At 33.5% G+C, this 18,584-nt stretch overlaps 2 protein-coding genes across 2 annotated transcripts; one reads left to right on the top strand and one right to left on the bottom strand.

Moving 5' to 3' along the window:
- The first annotated feature begins 1,182 nt into the window (after positions 1-1,182).
- Positions 1,183-2,930, top strand: LOC132051969 (zeatin O-glucosyltransferase-like). Its single transcript, XM_059443262.1, has one exon. It carries the CDS (start codon positions 1,426-1,428, stop codon positions 2,812-2,814), a length of 1,389 nt encoding a protein of 462 aa, XP_059299245.1. The 5' UTR covers positions 1,183-1,425; the 3' UTR covers positions 2,815-2,930.
- Positions 2,931-3,936: 1,006 nt separating this feature from the next.
- On the bottom strand, positions 3,937-4,584 carry LOC132053874 (uncharacterized mitochondrial protein AtMg00810-like). The gene has a single exon (XM_059445968.1). The coding sequence runs from the start codon at positions 4,582-4,584 to the stop codon at positions 3,937-3,939; it is 648 nt and encodes a 215-aa protein (XP_059301951.1).
- Positions 4,585-18,584: the final 14,000 nt, after the last annotated feature.

Here is an 18,584-nt window from a genome sequence, read left to right as displayed (position 1 = left end):
GGCAAATGAGCAGCTGAATTTGGCAGGTTAAAATGGATGATTGTCCAACTCTGTCCAAAAACTATTTGGACTGAGATGAGTTGGTTAAGATGAGCCAAACAAGGGTGGAGTGCATAAATACCCGCTTTTGGAACTGCCATTTAATTAATACCCAAAGTTAAATATTTTTGTAAGTTTACCCGCTTTGGAGAAAACTTCAATTGTACGTGACTAAAGTGGAAAATTCTCATCAGACTTTAGATATTTTTATCAAAAGTGTCGCCTTATAAAGGTCAAATTAAGCATGAGATATTTTTGCCTGAAATTTGATATGATTTGTTAAGGCCAACTTCATACTTTTTTTTACTAAAGTTGTTGACTTAGACAAGACCAAATTTCGGATATTTGTTAATGAAATTATGGCCTTGACAGGGCTTCTGGTGTGTTATGGCTTGCCAAGGCCACTTCAGATATTTTTTTCTAAAGTTATGACACTGACAATGAGCCTGTTTGGATAGGTTTATTTTAAGCAGCTTATAAGCTGCTTTAGATAAGTTAAGTCAAACTGGCCTAATTATTTTTTCTAAGCTTATTTTAAGCACAAAATGACTTAATTTAAATGATCAATAAACATCAAAAAAAGTTGAAAACAAATTTTTTATAAAGCAACTTATAAGCCAATCCAAACGGCTCAATATCTAACTTCATTGTGAAAAAATATACTCACGCACCAATTTATATAATGAAACTACGGCAGCTGCTAATTCAGCCTATCAATTAAATAAGACTGACAACCACGACCTAGTTACCTGGACTTTGAGATAATAGAATTTCGCGCAACAAATCAGAACAAGAAATGTAAATTGCATACTTTAACATTAGTAGTCACGTTTGTTCCAACTTCTGTCATTTTTGTCTGAAATTTTGGCCTTAACAAGATCTAACTTTAGATATATTTTTTTGATGATAAGGGAACCGCACATCTTATCCCTACTTCATGCGTAATAAATATCCATAACAAATACTAATAGAGAAAGCATTACATAACATTTAAAAAAAAAAAAAAAAAAACAATAATCAAATAATGCTATAACCGAAGCACAAGAAATAACAAATAGTAACAAGAATCAAAACACAAGTAACTACAAGAATAATGCTACTACTGGTACGGAAATCCAAAATATTCCACAATTTAACCATTATTATTATTTCCTTGCTCAGGAACCACTTTATCTAATATAGTTGCAAGTTGCATACAGCATATATACCACTAGATTTTCTTTAAGCTGTACAATGCTGTCGGTAGGTTCAAAGTGATAGCACGTGCATTCTAATTTACATAAGCGGTCATGACCTGAACATATGAGAAACTGACTGTCCCTTGTGTCCTATTTTTTTTTTTTTTTTTTTTCCATTTTCCATTTCAGTTCTATCCCTTTTTTTGCAATGGCTATGAACTCATCAGACAATAATATTCTTCAGCTCAATGAAGTAATAGTAGCCATGGTTCCATGGCCTGAACACGGCCATCTGAACCCACTATTTCTTCTTTCTCGCTTCATCGCTTCCCATAACATTCCAGTACACTTCCTCAGCCTCACTGCCCGAAACCAAGATCTGAAAAAACGCCTTCAAGGTGCACAAAGAAATGCCAGTGATGACAATTTACATTTTTCTAACCTCTCCGCTTCTGAGAGTGATAAAGACGTGTTGTTGGAAAAACTAGGGGAATCTATTTGTGAAAAATGCCATGAACTCTCGAAAAACACAAAAAGATTGGTCATCATTCATGATTGTTTGATGATAACTTACATAGGGGATTTGTGTTCAATTCCCAACTTAAAGTGTTATTTTTTCCACTCTATTTCATCTTTCGTTAGGTATTCGACTCTACGGCAAGTTATTGATATAGTTGATGAAGGTCAGGACAAATTGATTCAGCAATTAGGCGACGAGTTTCCAACTGTGGAGAGCACTTTTGGCCCTAATTTGGAGGAGTATATAAAAGAAGAACGCGAATGGAAGTTAAGTTCTGGAGTTATCATGAACTCCTTCAGAGAATTGGAAGGCAAGTATCTTGATTCACTTTCTATTTATGTAGATAATAATAAGCCATTGTGGTGTCTTGGTCCATTTCACATGCTACTCGAATCTTCAATTGATATTCGCGATACAAGTGCTCAACATGTATGCCTGGAATTTCTCGATAAGCAAGATGTTAAGTCGGTACTATTCGTGTCATTTGGAACCACCACTACATTATCACAGGAGCAAGTGAATGAGCTCGCGCTTGGTTTAGAACAGAGCAATCATAAGTTTATATGGGTAATAAGAGAAGCGGACGATGAAAGGATGGACATGGAGAATAATTCCGAGGGGAAAGATGTGAAGATTGAATTGCCAAAAGGGTTCGAAGAAAGAGTAAAAGGGAGAGGAATGGTGGTGAGAAATTGGGCACCCCAATTGGAAATCTTGGGTCATCCATCTACAGGCGGGTTTATGAGTCATTGTGGATGGAACTCTTGTATGGAAAGCATTAGTATGGGAGTTCCCATAGCATCTTGGCCAATTCATGTTGACCAACCTTATAACACCGTGTTTGTAACGAACGTGTTAAAGATTGGAATCTCCGTGTGGAATTGGACTCGCAGAGAGGAAGTAGTACCAGCGGCAGCTATTGAGAAAGCTGTCAAGACTTTGATGGGTACGCCAGAAGGGGACAAGATGAGGCAGAGGGCTGTGGAGTTGAGTAATAAAATCAAGAACTCTGTTAGCCATGGAGGACTTGCACGCAAGGAGGTGGAATATTTCATCTCTAGTATTACCAATAACTAACTTCCATTGTGAATTGCCTAATGTTGTGTGATATTGGGCTTTGTTCAACTTCTCATATTCAGTGATGTTAACTTTGGTGTTTCCTTTGGGAATAAGATTCAGGTTTTTGTATTCAATTTGAGGCTTTAGCAAACTTGAGATAATGTATATCTTTCCACTGGCATTTTAGAACTGTTAAAAATTAAATGCAGACTTTCCAAATACTCTACGTGTGAGAATAATATTTTTCCATGAAAGAAATAACACCAAGAATTATGTTAGCATATAATTAGCTGGATATCACAGTAACTGTTGAAGCTGAAATGGAGGATCAAAATTTAGATTAAAAAATTGGACATGATTGTCTGACCTTTATTAATAGTAGGAAGTTAGTATAAAGCTAGTGGAAGGTGATATTTTTGATAACAATCTAACAAGCTCAAATGTAAGAGGAGCTAAGATAAAATGAAAGAGAGATGGAGGAGAGAGAGAGAGAGCAGTTATGGAGGAAAATATCTACTTTATTGAAAATGAGTCTCTCTTATAGATAAAACACATGGACACTATATTTATACATTTCCATTCTTCTAGTGACAGTTGTACTGAGCTGTCACTCTAAGTACCTCATAATTAACTTCTTAACAAACTTAACTAGCTCCTAATTAGTTGACTGGTTGACCTGCCACATCAGCTTGACCTTCTAGCTCAATATTCCCCCTCAAGCTGATGGCTTAAAGAGGTCTTGCACTCCAAGTTTATCAAGCAGTTGACCATGTTGAAATCTTCCCAAGCTCTTTGTAAGTAGATCAGCTAATTGCTCTTTAGTACGAACATGATTAGTTCTCACAATGCCTTGACTGATTCTTTCTCTTACAAAGTAGCAATCAATATCTATGTGTTAGTCCTCTCATGGAATATTGGATTGGCAGCTATTTGTATTGCAGCTTTACTGTCACACATAAGCTCAATTGGTTGTCTTATCTTCACTCCAATTTCATTAAAATTTACCTCTACCAATTCAGGTCGCTCAAAGAACAAGCATTGCTTCTAAACTCTGATTCTGCTGAACTTCTAGAGACAAAAGATCCTTTTTCTTTGACTTCCATGATATTAGAGCACCTCCAAACTTTACTAAATAACCAGTTATAGATCTTTTAGTCTACAAGCATGCTCCCAGTCACTATCATAGTAGGCAACTAGTTGATCTGAATGTTCTGCAGGCATGAACAAACCAAGTCCAGGGTTGCCTTTAACATATCTCGCAGCCCTAAGTGTTGCTTCCATGTGAGACACCTTAGGACTATGCATAAATTGACTTAACATTTGGACTGAGAAAGCTAGGTCTAGACTTGTCATTGTAAGATATAACAATCTTCCCACCAGTCTCTGATGTGCACTAGCATCTCTTAGAGCTTCATCACTGTCAGCTGCTTCATTTGGGATGCATTGATCATACTCTACACAGGTCAGTTTTTGGCTCAATTCAAGTGGAGTGCCACCAGGCTTTGCTCCACTCAGACCTGCTTCTTGTATCAGTTCCAAAGCATACTTTCTTTGACACAACACAATGCCTTTCTTTGATCTAGCCACTTCAATTCCCAGAAAGAACTTGAGTTCTCCCAAGTCCTTTATTTTGAAACTTTTCTGCAGATCTTCTCTAGCTTGATTAACTAGCTCTTTACTGTTTCCTGTCAGTAGTAAATCATCCACATAAATCAAAATCATAACCAGCTCACCACCTGACCTTTTTGTCAACAAATTGTAACCATAGTGGCTTTGTAAAAAGCCCATTTAGACCAGTGCATCTGTCAGTTTCTTGTTCCATTGCCTTGGGGCTTGCTTCAACCCATATAAGGATTTATGGAGTTTGCAGACCTTCAAACTCTCCCTCTGTCTAGCAAACCTCTCTGGGATGTGCATATATGCTTCCTCAAGAAGATCACCATTGAGAAAAGCATTATGCACATCCATTTGGTAGATAACCCACTGATTAGCAGCAGCAAGAGCAATGATTAACCTCACTGTTACCGTTTTAGCAATTGGTGAAAAAGTCTCTGAATAGTCCAAGCCAATCTTCTGACTGAACCCTTTAGCTACTAGTTTGGCTTCATACCTCTCCACCTCCCATGTAGAATTTTACTTGACTTTGTAGACCCGCTTGCATCCAATGAGAGACTTACTAGGTGGTAAATCCACAATAGACCAGGTTTTGTTAACCTCCAAATCATCAATTCCGCCATTTGCATGTACGAAGCCACTGGGATCGATTCTTGCAGCTTCATTGTATGATGTAGCTTCAATAATGGAGGAATACACAGATAAGGCATGCTGATAAGATAGACTGAGGTTAGAATATGACACATAAGAATTTATAGGATGGGCACATGAAGAGAAAGAAGGGACATAAGGTGTGTAGTAGTCTTCAAGCCAAGAAGGGGGGGTGCTTGGTTCTAGAGGATTTTCTGGGAGACATCTGAACTGGTGGAGGAGCATCTGAAATATCTAGTGGAGAAGGAGAGGATGAAGTATCTGCATTAGAAGACGGAGGAATTGAAACTATAGAATCATGTGTGGAACCATGAGAAGGGGAGGAAGGATTTTTTTGAACTTGAGTGATTAAAGGAGATGAGGAAGACTCCTGAGTAGAGGACTCGAAGTTGGAGTAAAAGGAAAAATGCTAGAGGACAAGTCCAGGACTGGAAATAAAGGAGTCCCATCTGATTTCATGTGAAGGAAAGGAAATATATTTTCTTCAAATACAACATTTCAACTGACAAAGAAGGACTTGGAATGTATATCATAGATGATATATCCCTTTTGAGTGGGAGAATAACCCATGAACACCCCCGGAACAGCTCTAGCAGCAAACTTATCATGAGTTTTAGCTAGAGAATAGTAACTAAGGCAACCAAAGACTCTTAAGTGTGAAAGAGATGGTGGATGTTTATAAAGTTGTTCAAAGGGTGATTTGAAGTGAAGTAATTTGGAAGGTATTCTGCTAAGCAAGTATACAACTGTAGCGACACACTCTCCCTAAAATCTTAAGGGAATTCCAGCTTGAAATCTTAAGGATCTAGCAATGTTTAAGATAGTTCTATGCTTTCTTTCTGCAACCCCATTATGTTGAGGTGTAAACACGCATGAAGTCTGATGCAAAATACCAAGACTAGAAAGTAAGGCTGAAAATTCAAAAGGCTCAGAAACTCACAACTATTATCTGTCCTTAGAACCTTGGCAGTAGTAGATAACAGATTTTTTATTCTTGTCAGAAAATCTCTCAGGACAACAATGACTTCAGACTTGAACTGAATAATAAACAACCATGTAAATCTAGTGTGATAATCTAAACAAAGTACCTTATATTACAATGAGTAGGTACTCTATATGGTCCCCAAATGTCACAATGCAGTAAAGCAAATACAGATGTAGATTAGAACTACTGAGAGAGTAAGGTAGTTTTGTATGTTTAGCTAATGGACACATAGTGAATGTCATGTTTTCTGATAACATCCACAGGGGCATGCCCCATCCTTCTATGCCATAGAGTACTAGAATCAGATACCTGATTAGCTGTGTTGACACACTTATTTTCTTGAACCTGCTGAGATTATAAAGATGATTAATCCTTGAGAATGTATAACCCTTGTTCTTCTCTACCAATCCCTTTCACCAAACCAGTGTGAAGATCCCGAAATATGACAAAGTCAGGAAAGAATGAAACTGAACACCTTAGTTCCTTTGTGATCTCAGAGACTGCTAGGAGGTTGAACTTAAAGTCTGGTAAGTATAGAACATTAGAGTTTGTTTGATTGTTCAGTACATTAGCAGTTCCTTTATGTGTTACTGACACTACATTACCATTTGGAAAATGTACATTACTTCTTTCAGCCTCAGGAATCACACACTTGGTTTGTAGCATCTCAAGTTTGGTTATCATATAATCAGTGGCACTTGAATCCACTATCCATCTGTCTCAAGTTTGGTTATCATATGATCAGAGGCACTTGAATCCACTATCCATCTATTACACATTTTATTAGTAACCAATGCTGCTAGTATAGCTGCACCAGTAGTTGAGATAGATGTCTTCTCTTCAATTCCTTTTCCTAGCATTTGTATAATCTGCTGATATTGGTACACAGTGAAATAAGGAACAGGTGGCCTTCCTTGAACTCCATACTGTGCAGATCTATCACACCCCAAACCATGGCCTAGGCGTAACACGGCACTCGATGCCTAACTGCATGTGATCGAGCGAACCCACGGGCTGGCTGAATCAACATGTGATATCAAAACATGCTAAAATAAGGAAGTAAACTAACACATGCTGATCTACTAAAAAGTCTGGCTGAAATATATTAAATGCGAAAATACTGTTTAAGTTCGAAACATTTAAAATCAGTGCCAACAAGGCCAATACATAACAGACTGCTAATATCCGACCGATCGAACTATGTCATGAAGCCTCTACGAATACTAAAAAGCTAACTATCTAAAACTGGAAAGATTATAAGTAGGATCATGCCCCGTAGGAACTGGGGCTCACAAGCAGTTGATACGAGTAGTCCTAGCTAGCTGGATCGTCAACCTGTATATCGCGACGCAGTGCCCCTGCACAAAAGGGACATCGCAGACATTTGAATTGTACTGGTATGTAAAGCAACTGAAAGAAGAAATATAAGTATTGAAACTGAACTGAACAGGAAAGCAAGAGTCTGAAATACTCCCTGTTCTGAATAAAGAATCACCTGTAAAACTGTAAATATAAACTGTAGCCTAGGGCCAAAATAATAAGCACAAAATTGTGGCCTCAGGCCCAAGCAATACGTGTGCATAGCTGTGGCCTACGGCCCAAAAATACAGATACATGTGTTCAAAATTAAACAATTTATAAGATCGAGATCAAGCTATACCGATAAAGATGTTAATCAAGCTTTCGATTATGGAACTTAAGCAAATAACTGATTATACACTGACTGAGACTCATGTGATGTCAATACACAAGTCTAACATGATTACGTACTGAGTTCATGATATTCAAAATGATCACCATGAATGAATTATGAAACTATAACCCTAAAAGATAACAGTTTTACAACTATTCAAGAAACTAGGGTAAAACTGTATTCTGAGTCAAATTACTGATAAGCATGTAGAATGAGGCATAGGGAGAATCATAAATGTTTCCTAATGTAGATAGTTAGCCTCACATACCTTAGCTGTTTCACAATCCACGATAAAAGTCTAAACTTTGAGAAGTATCCCAAAAGCTTGTGTCTCAAACCTTTAATATGGGTTTTCTTAAAAATCCTAGGTTAACAACAATGATTCCCTGATTAGGTTAGATGAACACATGATTTAATCCACTTGGAATATGTTAGGATAGCTTACCTTAGTGTTCTTGGTAATGGAGGAGAAGAACAGGCCGTTCTAGGGTTTAGGGACTTGTAAAAATAAAAATTAGAACTGAAACTAGGTATTTATAGGTTCTGGTGCGTATTGAGTTTTATGGACTGAATTACGGTTTGTAATTCAAATTACGGTCTGTAATTCTTAGACAATAATTTTTGATGTCTCAAAACAGAACGTCCAACTAAACACCTCTTCAATTACGATCCGCAGTTCGAATTACAGTCTATAATTCCAGATCATAATTTTCCATGTCATAAACCAGTGACCAAATCAATATTTACGGACCAAGTTACTGTCTGTAATTCAAATTACGGCCCGTAAATTCTGAGCGTAAAATTCCATCTGCTGAACTGAAGCAAAATTCCAAGTCCAACATTCTCTATTTGATTTTCCAAGTCTAAAATCATGGTCCAAGCTTAAGTTAAGCGACTGAGGTGTTACAAGAACTACCATGACTTGTCACTGAAGTCCTTCTATAACTGGCTGATGAACCATCAGTCTCATACCCTTGAGAACAAAAGCCTGTCACTTGATGTGCATACTGACCTTGACTTGCACCTCTCTTCTTATGTTTAGGCCAATCTAAGGGATATCCAACCACTCTGTAGCAGTTCTCTCTAGTGTGACCCTTGTACTTACTCACATACTGACCTTGACCTGCACCTCTCTTCTTATGTTTAGGCCAATTTGAGGGATCTCCAACCACTTTGCTGCAGTTCTCTATAGTATGACCCTTGTAATTACACACTTCACACACTAAATTTCCCTTCTTAGGTCTATATCCTCCACTAGAATTGTTTCCACTAGAGCTGTACCCATCCTGATTCATTCCTCTATCATTCATTCCTCCTGAGTAACTTCCAGAATTCACATTTGGTCTATATCCACCATGTGATATAGTACTACTTGTATAGCTATTACCATAGTTACTACTGGTTCTTAAGCTACTAGCACCTGAACTTCCAACTTTGCTATGATTCAATCTTCTTCTGTTACTGAGGAAAGCAACTCCTTCTAACATTTCAGTGATCTGAGTAGTCTGAGAGAAAACTAACCAGAGACCTTTGACTCTTATGGTCCATAATCAAAGAGTAAGCCTTATTGAGTGATGGAGTAGGAGACATCATCAGGATCTGACTCCTAGAGTGAAATTAGGTTTCATTCAGCCCCATTAGAAATTGGAGAAGCCTTTGATAACCAAAGTGCTCAGAATACTTCCTTGATTCAGGAAAACCACATCCTGGGCAAGGCATGGGTGCATCAAACTCATCCCAAAGTTCTTTCAACCTGGAGAAGTAATCACTAACTGATAATACTCCTTAATCCATTCTAACAATTTCTCTGTGTAAATGAAGAATCCTAGATCCATTCACTTTATCGAACCTCTCCTTAAGATCTAACCAGACTCTATGAGCATTTGAGGCATATATTATGCTACTCAACAACTCCTTTCTAATAGCACTCATAATCCACGATAATACCACTGTATTTACCTTCTCCCGTTGTTCATGCAACGATCATCAAACTTATCCTTCGTGTATCTCCCATCAACAAACCCTAACTTGCTTTTACCTTTCCGACCTAAAATCATAGAGCGACTCCACAAAGCATAGTTCTCAGATCCAATCAATCGAAGCGAAATTAGAGAACTTCCTGGAGTATCGTTTGGTTACAAGTAAAGCGGATGATTATGTCCAATCTCCATCATTTGACTTCCCGGTTCAGTATTTGCAGTGTTCGCATTGTTCACACCAACCGCATTCAATTCGCCTTCAACGACCATTAGAGAAGTTCAAAAATTCTCAACAAACTTCGTTTAAACTTGCTTTTAACAGAAATTTCACACAATCAAACTATGAATTCGTCTATCATCGACTCGATTAAATCAAAGTTTCTTCTGCTTTGACTATCGCTAAATCATCAATGTGAACTCGATTAGGTCGACTTTGATACCATGATAACAATCTAACAAGCTCAAATATAAGAGAAGCTAAGATGTAGTGAAGAGAGATCGAGGAGAGAGAGAGAGAGAGAGAGAGAGAGAGAGAGAGAGAGAGAGAGAGAGAGAGAGAGCAGTTATGGAGGAAAATGTCTACTTTATTGAAAATGAGAAAATGAGTCTCTCTTACAGATAATATATGTGGACATTATATTTATACATTTCCATTCTTCTAGTGACAGTTGTACTCTAACTACCTCATAATTAACTTCTTAACAAACTTAACTAGCTCTTAATTAGTTGACCGGTTGACCTGCCACATCAGCTTGACCTTCTAGCTCAACAATTTTCAGCTGTTGCTTTCACCCGATTCTCTTGATTTCTCACTATTTTTCTTCTATTTTATTTTTAATCTTCTTCCCTTCTGAATACATAACTTAGTGAAAAGAATAACTGTCACATCGAGAAAGGTTTACGGGGTATAATTTTTTATTTGGGTGAAAATCATTTTCACCTCCCAACTTTGCTTTGAAAATCAAACTCCTCCTCACCTATGAACAATAGACATTCTCTCCCCCTTTATACCATGCAATGTCTGTTTTACCCTTGACATTTTCAATCCTCCATCTATGTAATACCTTTTTATATATAATGTTTTTTTTAACCTAGGTATTTATAGATTTTTATTTAAATTCATATTATAATAATCCTTTTATGAATTTATCACAAAAATCTAATGTTACTTTTTATGATTGATATTTTAATATATATGTATACACACACACACGCGCACGCATTTTACCTGTTATTTTTACATATGTATATGTATATGTATATTTAAGTTTCACTACTCTCTTATTCTCTATTGTCAATATATAAACGATTTTTGGTTGTCATTAATGGAATAATTTAAAATTCATTTATAATATAAATAGAAAATCTTTTAGGAATTTGTTATGGAATATTCCTCCAATTTTATTAATTATTTTGTATTACCTGCATTGAAAGATATTTATAAAGTTATTATTACCTGTTATTTTTACTTGTATAAATAGATATTAGAGTTTTGATTATTATCAATAAAAAGAAAAAAAAATTCTTCTCATTTATTTCATTATAGAATGGAATCAAGTTATATACTCAACTATTATTTCTCTTCTTTTTTTCCGTCTCGAAAATAATATATTTTTTTTATATAGGAAATTATTTACATAGATTAAAGAGATTAAAAAAATTATGATTTTAAAGAAGTAAAAGTAAAAAAGGCAAGTTGATAATGTAAGGGTAAAATAGAAATTTAAAAAAGTCAATTAGGATAAAGCGGGAAGAATGACTATTGTTCAAAGTGAGGGGGGGAGTTTGATTTTTAAAGCAAAGTTGGGGGTGAAAACAATTTTCACCCTTTTCTATTTTGTAATTTAACATTGACTTTCCTAAAAGACTTTGAAAAAAAGGTCTTAGAGAAGGGCAAATTTATCATTTTGTTATTTTATCATAGGATTATTATCCCACACAGAATATTCTACCTAATGTGGGATGAATAATCCGTAGTTTATCCTAGAATTATAAACTCTCATTCTTGTAACCAAATGACTCCTAACAAACAACTTATACCGAGATTATAATGTTGAATTTAAATAATAACAGCATTATTTAATGAATAAACATTGTAGAAGTATTATATTCATGGGGGATAAATAATCCGTAGTTTATCCTAGAATTATAAACTCTCATTCTTGTAACCAAATGACCCCTAAAAAACAACTTATACCGAGATTATAATGTTGAAATTAAATAAGAACAGCATTATTTAATGAATAAACGTTGTAGGAGTATTATACTCAGGGGTGGGCACGGGACGGTATTTGAAACTTCGGTACGGTAATTTCTGTTTTCGGTTTTTAAAAATACTATATCATTACCATATCAAAGTAATTCGGTATGGTTTGGTATTTTAAAGTTCGGTTTCGATATTTTATGGTACGGTAAATCGGTACCATAGTTTGTCCGAATTCGACTTACATATACTCATATCGTGGAGAATTATGACTTCCGTTACTTAAAAAAGTCTCAATTATTATGTACTAAACGCCTTACACATGTAAAAATATTCAAAAGATTACACAAAAATGACATTTAAATCAAGATAGAGTAGTCAAAGTTCTAACGTTTAAACAATTAGTTTTCTAATAATACTAGTTTATATATTTGTTAGTATTATAATACTAAGATATATGAATTGTATATGTAATTATATACTTCGGTATAGTATTCGGTATTTTCTTTATGAATACCGAATACCGTCCCGAATATTAAACTTTTTAAAAATGCATACCAAATATCGTATCAAATATCATAATACCGAAACTGTAGTATAAAAAAAATTTCGATTTCAATATGATAATCGGTATCTACCCTACTCAGAAGCAACTCCATCGTCATAGTTGTTCTCAATACTTAAAGAAAAGGTCAAAAGCAATAAGGAACATATGATTAAGAGATGGAAAGAGAGAATACATGCAGAGAATTATAGAATTCTTCTGCCAGATTAAGAGAATCTATGAAAAAGCAAATGTCTATTCATTTCTTGGATAAATTATAGCTACCTTCTTCTGGTTTGGTAATGTTAGGAATATTGTCTCTCCTTAAAGTCCAAAAGCAACGACAATTGTGCCTCTGAGCGCTTCTTTACTCTTTAAAAAAACACTAATTAAACTAAGATAATTCGGACCAATCATTTCTTGCATACTTTGGTTTTGGGAGGACAACTGGTTAATGGGGAATATCAAAGTTTTAAATTCAAAATTCTTATCTATAATTCTTTACAACCATCGTTCAATAAGAACTAAATTAAGATTTCTTTCAAGATATTTTACATATTGTTACGTGCTATCAAATAAAAGGTAGTAGTTGTAAAGTAAAAGTAATATCGCGCTATAAAAATGTAGAGTAAGGATAATTTGACAACGTATTAATAGTAATTCCAAATAACTTTATTGAGAACAAAGTACAGGCTGTAGGTCTATAATGGAGTTTAAGATTAGAGGAATAGCCATTTTTAATTTAAAGCTGGAGGGCAGTGGGCCTAGGCATTGATCTCAGCTTATTTTAAAGGGATCTTTACGCAAATAGCTAGTTGGATTTTAATATTTTTTTTTTGTATACATAGATTGTACACTGATTATACATATACTTTATATGCATTACAGATATATTATATATTTATCGGATATTTTTTATTTAAACGGTTAGGTGGACAGCTATGAAGATTAATTTTTCATTTTTTTAAAAGAAAAACTGGCCTAGCCTCGCATCGACTAAGTTCTACTTGGTTTCCATCAAAGCTCCACTCATTCAAAGCCGAATTGAGCTCAACTCGATTAGCTCGATTGAGTCGTAAAATTAATATCTTTAAAAAATGAACATTTAAGACGGTCACTAACTCGATGAGAAAGGATCATTTGTGGTCGAATCGAAAGAAAGGATCCTTAAACTCGATGAGACTGTTAACGGGTAAACAAATGATCCAAAAAGGTTCTAATCTGATTGGCTTAATTTCTTGAAGCAGCTATGGCAATGCCAATGTGCAGAAACTCTTAATTAATTTGTTGATAATGAGGTTGGACAGTGTATAATGATATATTAGAATTTAGTTAATGGAGGGAATAAGGACACAAGCACCAAATATTTATTAGTTCCTGCATCAATACCACTTCCATTTTGCAGAATTAGTATTCGTATCTGCACGATGAGCAGATGGCATTAAAGAATATTATTCTTAATCATTTTAGATTGCGATATTTTCTGTTCGGGAATGTTAGTTCGCATCACCTTAAAAAAGTTTAACTACCATATTGTTTCTCAATGAAATGTATCCCCCACCCCCACAATAATCAAATCTATATGAAGATAAAGACAATGAATCATATAACTAACTATCAAATAACATTTATGTTCTGTATTTTTTTTAATTACATTTTTTACTATTTTAAATTATTAAATAAATAATATAAATTTTGATGAACTCTATACACACACACACACACACACACACACACACACACACATATATATATATATATATATATATATATATATATATATATATATATATGTTGTCTACTCATGAACCTTTTTATTTTTGAATAATTATATCTACCCTCTTTCTACATTTTTTTTTTCTATTGGAATTCTTTTCTCCATTTAGGATTTTTAACTGTAGTCAAAATAAATAGTTAATCTAAACTATGACTTTGAGTTCAATCAAGATATGCATGTAGAAGTTATTTTAATGTTTTACCATAAATCTATTGATATTTTTACTAATAATTGTTTTTCGTTTTACACGCCATAAACAAATTAGTCCTCTTCTCTTTTATTTCAGTTTAAATTTAAGTTATTTAGATTTCTATATTTTGATGTTTTACTGTGTTCATTGATTGCGTTTCATTATTGAATAGTTTTGGCTTTTAACTTTGTTTATTGAGAATTTATTTACGCTGTATTATACAATATTAAGACTTTTCTTGTCAAAATTAAATGACATATGAATAATTATTTATGTATTTTTTAATTACTTCATTATATTCTCAAAATTAGTTCAAAATATCATATGTAACCCCCACCCTCTTTCTCGTCTATTGGATGGTATATAAATGACATATTAATAATTATTTGTGTATTATTTAATTACTTAATTATATTCTGAAATTAGTTTAAAATATTATCTCAATGCGGCCACCCCCCCCCCCCCCCCCACGCCAAAACACACCCAACCCTTGTTTATAGTCAATAAACTTGATTTATAAGTCGTATAATGATTAACATAATTGTGCCATTGCATGTACTATGTTTTAAAGTTACGCGTATACTCATTTTTATAACGAAAATCATGTCTTATTGGTAGACACTAATACATCATATGCTCACTTTATTAGTTACTGAAAATGGCTTATATTTATTTAAATCTTAGTTTATCCTTTTTTGGACCCTTCAGTATTTTGTTTTTTTCTAAAGAATAAAATAACAGTTTCCACCTTTATAAGTGCATAGATCTAGAACTTAAAACTTAATAAATTTTCTATTATTATTATTATTATTATTGTAGCATTAATTTTGATAATTGTTATTTTAGTAGTACGCACAATTAGCAATTTGATATTTCTTTCTATTCTATTTTCAACATAGTATGTTGTGTTTTAATTTTATTATTAAAGTGACATCTGTTAGAAATTTATTTTATTTCTAAAATTTTAATGACTTGCTTGGAATTCTTTCATTTAAACTTTTCTTATCATAATTCAAAAAAACCTTCTCATCTCAAATTTAAATAAGCTTTATGATTTATCTTTAAGCGGATATTTTTTTTTTTAGAACCCCCCCCCCCCCCCGCCCCTGCTCCTGTTGTCCTTATTTGTTGTTATTGCCCTGTTCTTTACTTAGTATTGTTACATCGTCTTGCAACTTTAAGTAAATATGAATTTTTCTTACTCATTCAGTTTATTTTTAACACTTTTATTCTATTGCTAAAATTCTTTTGGTATTATTTATTTAACGGAAAAGGCTCAAATATGCCATTGAACTATCGGAAATGGCTCATTTATGCCACTTGTCAATAGTTTGGCTCAGTTATGCCACCGAACTATCAGAAATGGCTCATCAATGCCTTTTTTCATTAACGCAGGTTTTAAGATGTCAGATATGACACTTGGCCTCCAATTAGAGGTCCATGCCGTTTAATTAAACCAGCACAAAATTGTGGGTCGGGTTTTAGTTTAATTTAGGATTTAATTTGTGTTGGTTTAATTAAATGACGTGGACCTCTAATTGGTGACCAAGTGTCATATCCGGTATTGTAAAACCGACTTTATAGAAAAATGGCATGGATGAGCCATTTCTGATAGTTCGATGGCATAACTGAGCCAAATTATTGACGAGTAGCATAAATGAGCCATTTCTGATAGTTCGATGGCATATTTGAGCCTTTTCCGTTTATTTAATTTATTTATTTTCAAAGTATATTAGTCTCATGTCTAACACTATCTCTATTTTCCTCCCTTTGTACATTATTGTGTGCCTACTATGACATATTAGGTAGATTTTTCCATTTAGTATTTTACCTATAATTCAAAAAAATGGCATATTTTATCCTAAATCATAAGGATTAATAATTTAATTTAGTTGAATAAAACACAAGAACTCATCAAAATGAGTTTAGGATTCTTCCTAACCATCTTATCAAGCAAGATCCAAGTACCTCCTTAATGTTCTTCAATATCTGCATGATTAATTGAACTCATTCAAATGCTCCTTTAATTTCCTATCAAGCTCTAATCTTTTCCTATTCCATTCACACAACCACCTCCTAAGATTTTCTACCATTTTCTTTGCCATTAAATGTACCTATTGTTTGAATCCTTAATTTCTTCTCTCTCTCTCTCTCTTTTTTTTAACCTCAACATGAGTGAATCAAAACAAAAATCCTCTCTATAAATACTGTGAAACTATCCTACTCACCAGTCACAATTAATCCATCCAAAAACCCGACAAGCAATATTGTCAACTCCATCATGAAGTTTATTCGATGGATTTATTATCTTGAGTAGATTAATGCTTTATACCACCGAGGCTAATTTGTTTTGCAACACAAAGTGTACTTGAAGTCTGCAACTTTAATTTCAGAGACAAATTAAAAGTCAAAAACAAAAACAAATACTATTAAGATCGAGAAACAAAGCTAAAATGAATAACGTAGGTAAGATGCGGAATAAATTTTATAGGCGAGATTTAATTCCTACAAAAGATGTGTCGTAAATTATCATGAATTTTGAACTCTAAAACATTCATATATTTGCGCAAGACACATTTGATGATGAAATGTCTTACGTGCATTCTTAGAATGCATGGATAGGTTTCAATTGCATCCAAGCCACCTTCTTCTGCGTTCTTTATTAAAGAAGCTCATACCTAGCAAAACAAATAATTCCATTAATAATGTTTAGAAAATTGCTCACTTATTACAATAATAAAATAATAAAGAAAAAAAATGCATGCAAGTTAAAAGCCAAGACAACGAAACAACAACAAAATAGACTACTACTACTTTCCCAAAATAACGAAAGAAGGCACGGTGGCAAAGGGTAGGAGTATCACTTTTAGAGAAGAAAGAAATTGTCATAACTGGGACTCGGGAGTAACTCACAGTGAAAAAAAATCTAATGTTAAATTATGTGTCATTGGAGGGCTATATATATATAAGAGGTTAAGAAGTTAGAACTTCACTCCAACTCAAATTTCTTTTACATTCAAATTCGAAAATCTTGTCAGTTACTAATAAATTGGTAAGAATAGATATTCTTTAAAAGAAAATGCACATTTGAAAGATATGAGATCCCATTTATCCTTATCCTACAATGATATATCTATCTAAACAATCCTACAAAAGAAATTATTATAAAAAGGAGCAATTGAAAATTGGAGATCAAACTTATCCGTTTACAAACAACTCATTTTCGTTCATTATAATAACAGATCTGATTCATATGCTATTTTTTGTTTTACATTTCGAAATATTTTACACTAATCTAAAAAGTAATACTCATTTGACGAAATCTTATTGCTTTCAATTGGATGCCAGGAAACTATATTGATATTATATTTTCACTTAACTAATTTTGAGAGTCTTATTATATAGCTACATATATTACTTCTGTACAAATCAAATCAATATAATCAATTATATTTCATCAGTAAGAGATAAAAATAATATATAAAACTTTCTTTAGATGTTTCCAATAAGTAAAAAATTACAGCAACTAATTAAATTGCAACGGCAAATATATAAAGTTACACTATTCGTGCACCAAAAAAAAAAGCTTCTTTTCATTCAAATAAGTTTTTATAACATAATGTAATGAATATTGTTTTAAAATTGTCAAGTGGCTTGTTATTAGCTTGTCACTTGGCTTGATCATATTGCTAACACCTCTCAATTTCTATATATATATATATATATATATATATATATATATATATATATATATATAATTAAAAGATAAAATATTACGAAAATTTTTAAGGATAAGTCTAACACATTTTTATCTTTCAATTATATTTTAATTAAATGTGAAATTTGGTTCATAAATAAATCTTTCTTAACAAAGCTTGAAAAATGCGGATAAATATGGTCTATTTAACTTTTTTTATAGCAAATTTGGATGATACCAACGAAAGGAAAGTGATTGTACGTTTAAGATTTGAATTCTTCATTTTTGAATATAAAATGACAAAGCAATCCATTAGGTTCAGATCACCTATACAGAATTCAAATTCAAATTTAACCAAATCTAATTCAATGAATTTATCTTCTCATTCAAGTTTGAAACTTTATCTCACCATTATCAATTGAACACTTGTCTTACAATTCTTATTGGCTTAATTT

This window comes from Lycium ferocissimum, chromosome 4 (genome assembly GCF_029784015.1).
Source record: "Lycium ferocissimum isolate CSIRO_LF1 chromosome 4, AGI_CSIRO_Lferr_CH_V1, whole genome shotgun sequence".
NCBI lineage: Eukaryota > Viridiplantae > Streptophyta > Magnoliopsida > Solanales > Solanaceae > Lycium > Lycium ferocissimum.
This window is presented reverse-complemented; position numbering and strand designations above follow the sequence as displayed.

Bases quoted from the DNA above. Each gene is read 5' to 3' on its own strand.
- LOC132053874 (XM_059445968.1), bottom strand. From the start codon at position 4,584: ATGGGCTTTTTACAAAGCCACTATGGTTACAATTTGTTGACAAAAAGG.
- LOC132051969 (XM_059443262.1), top strand. From the start codon at position 1,426: ATGGCTATGAACTCATCAGACAATAATATTCTTCAGCTCAATGAAGTA.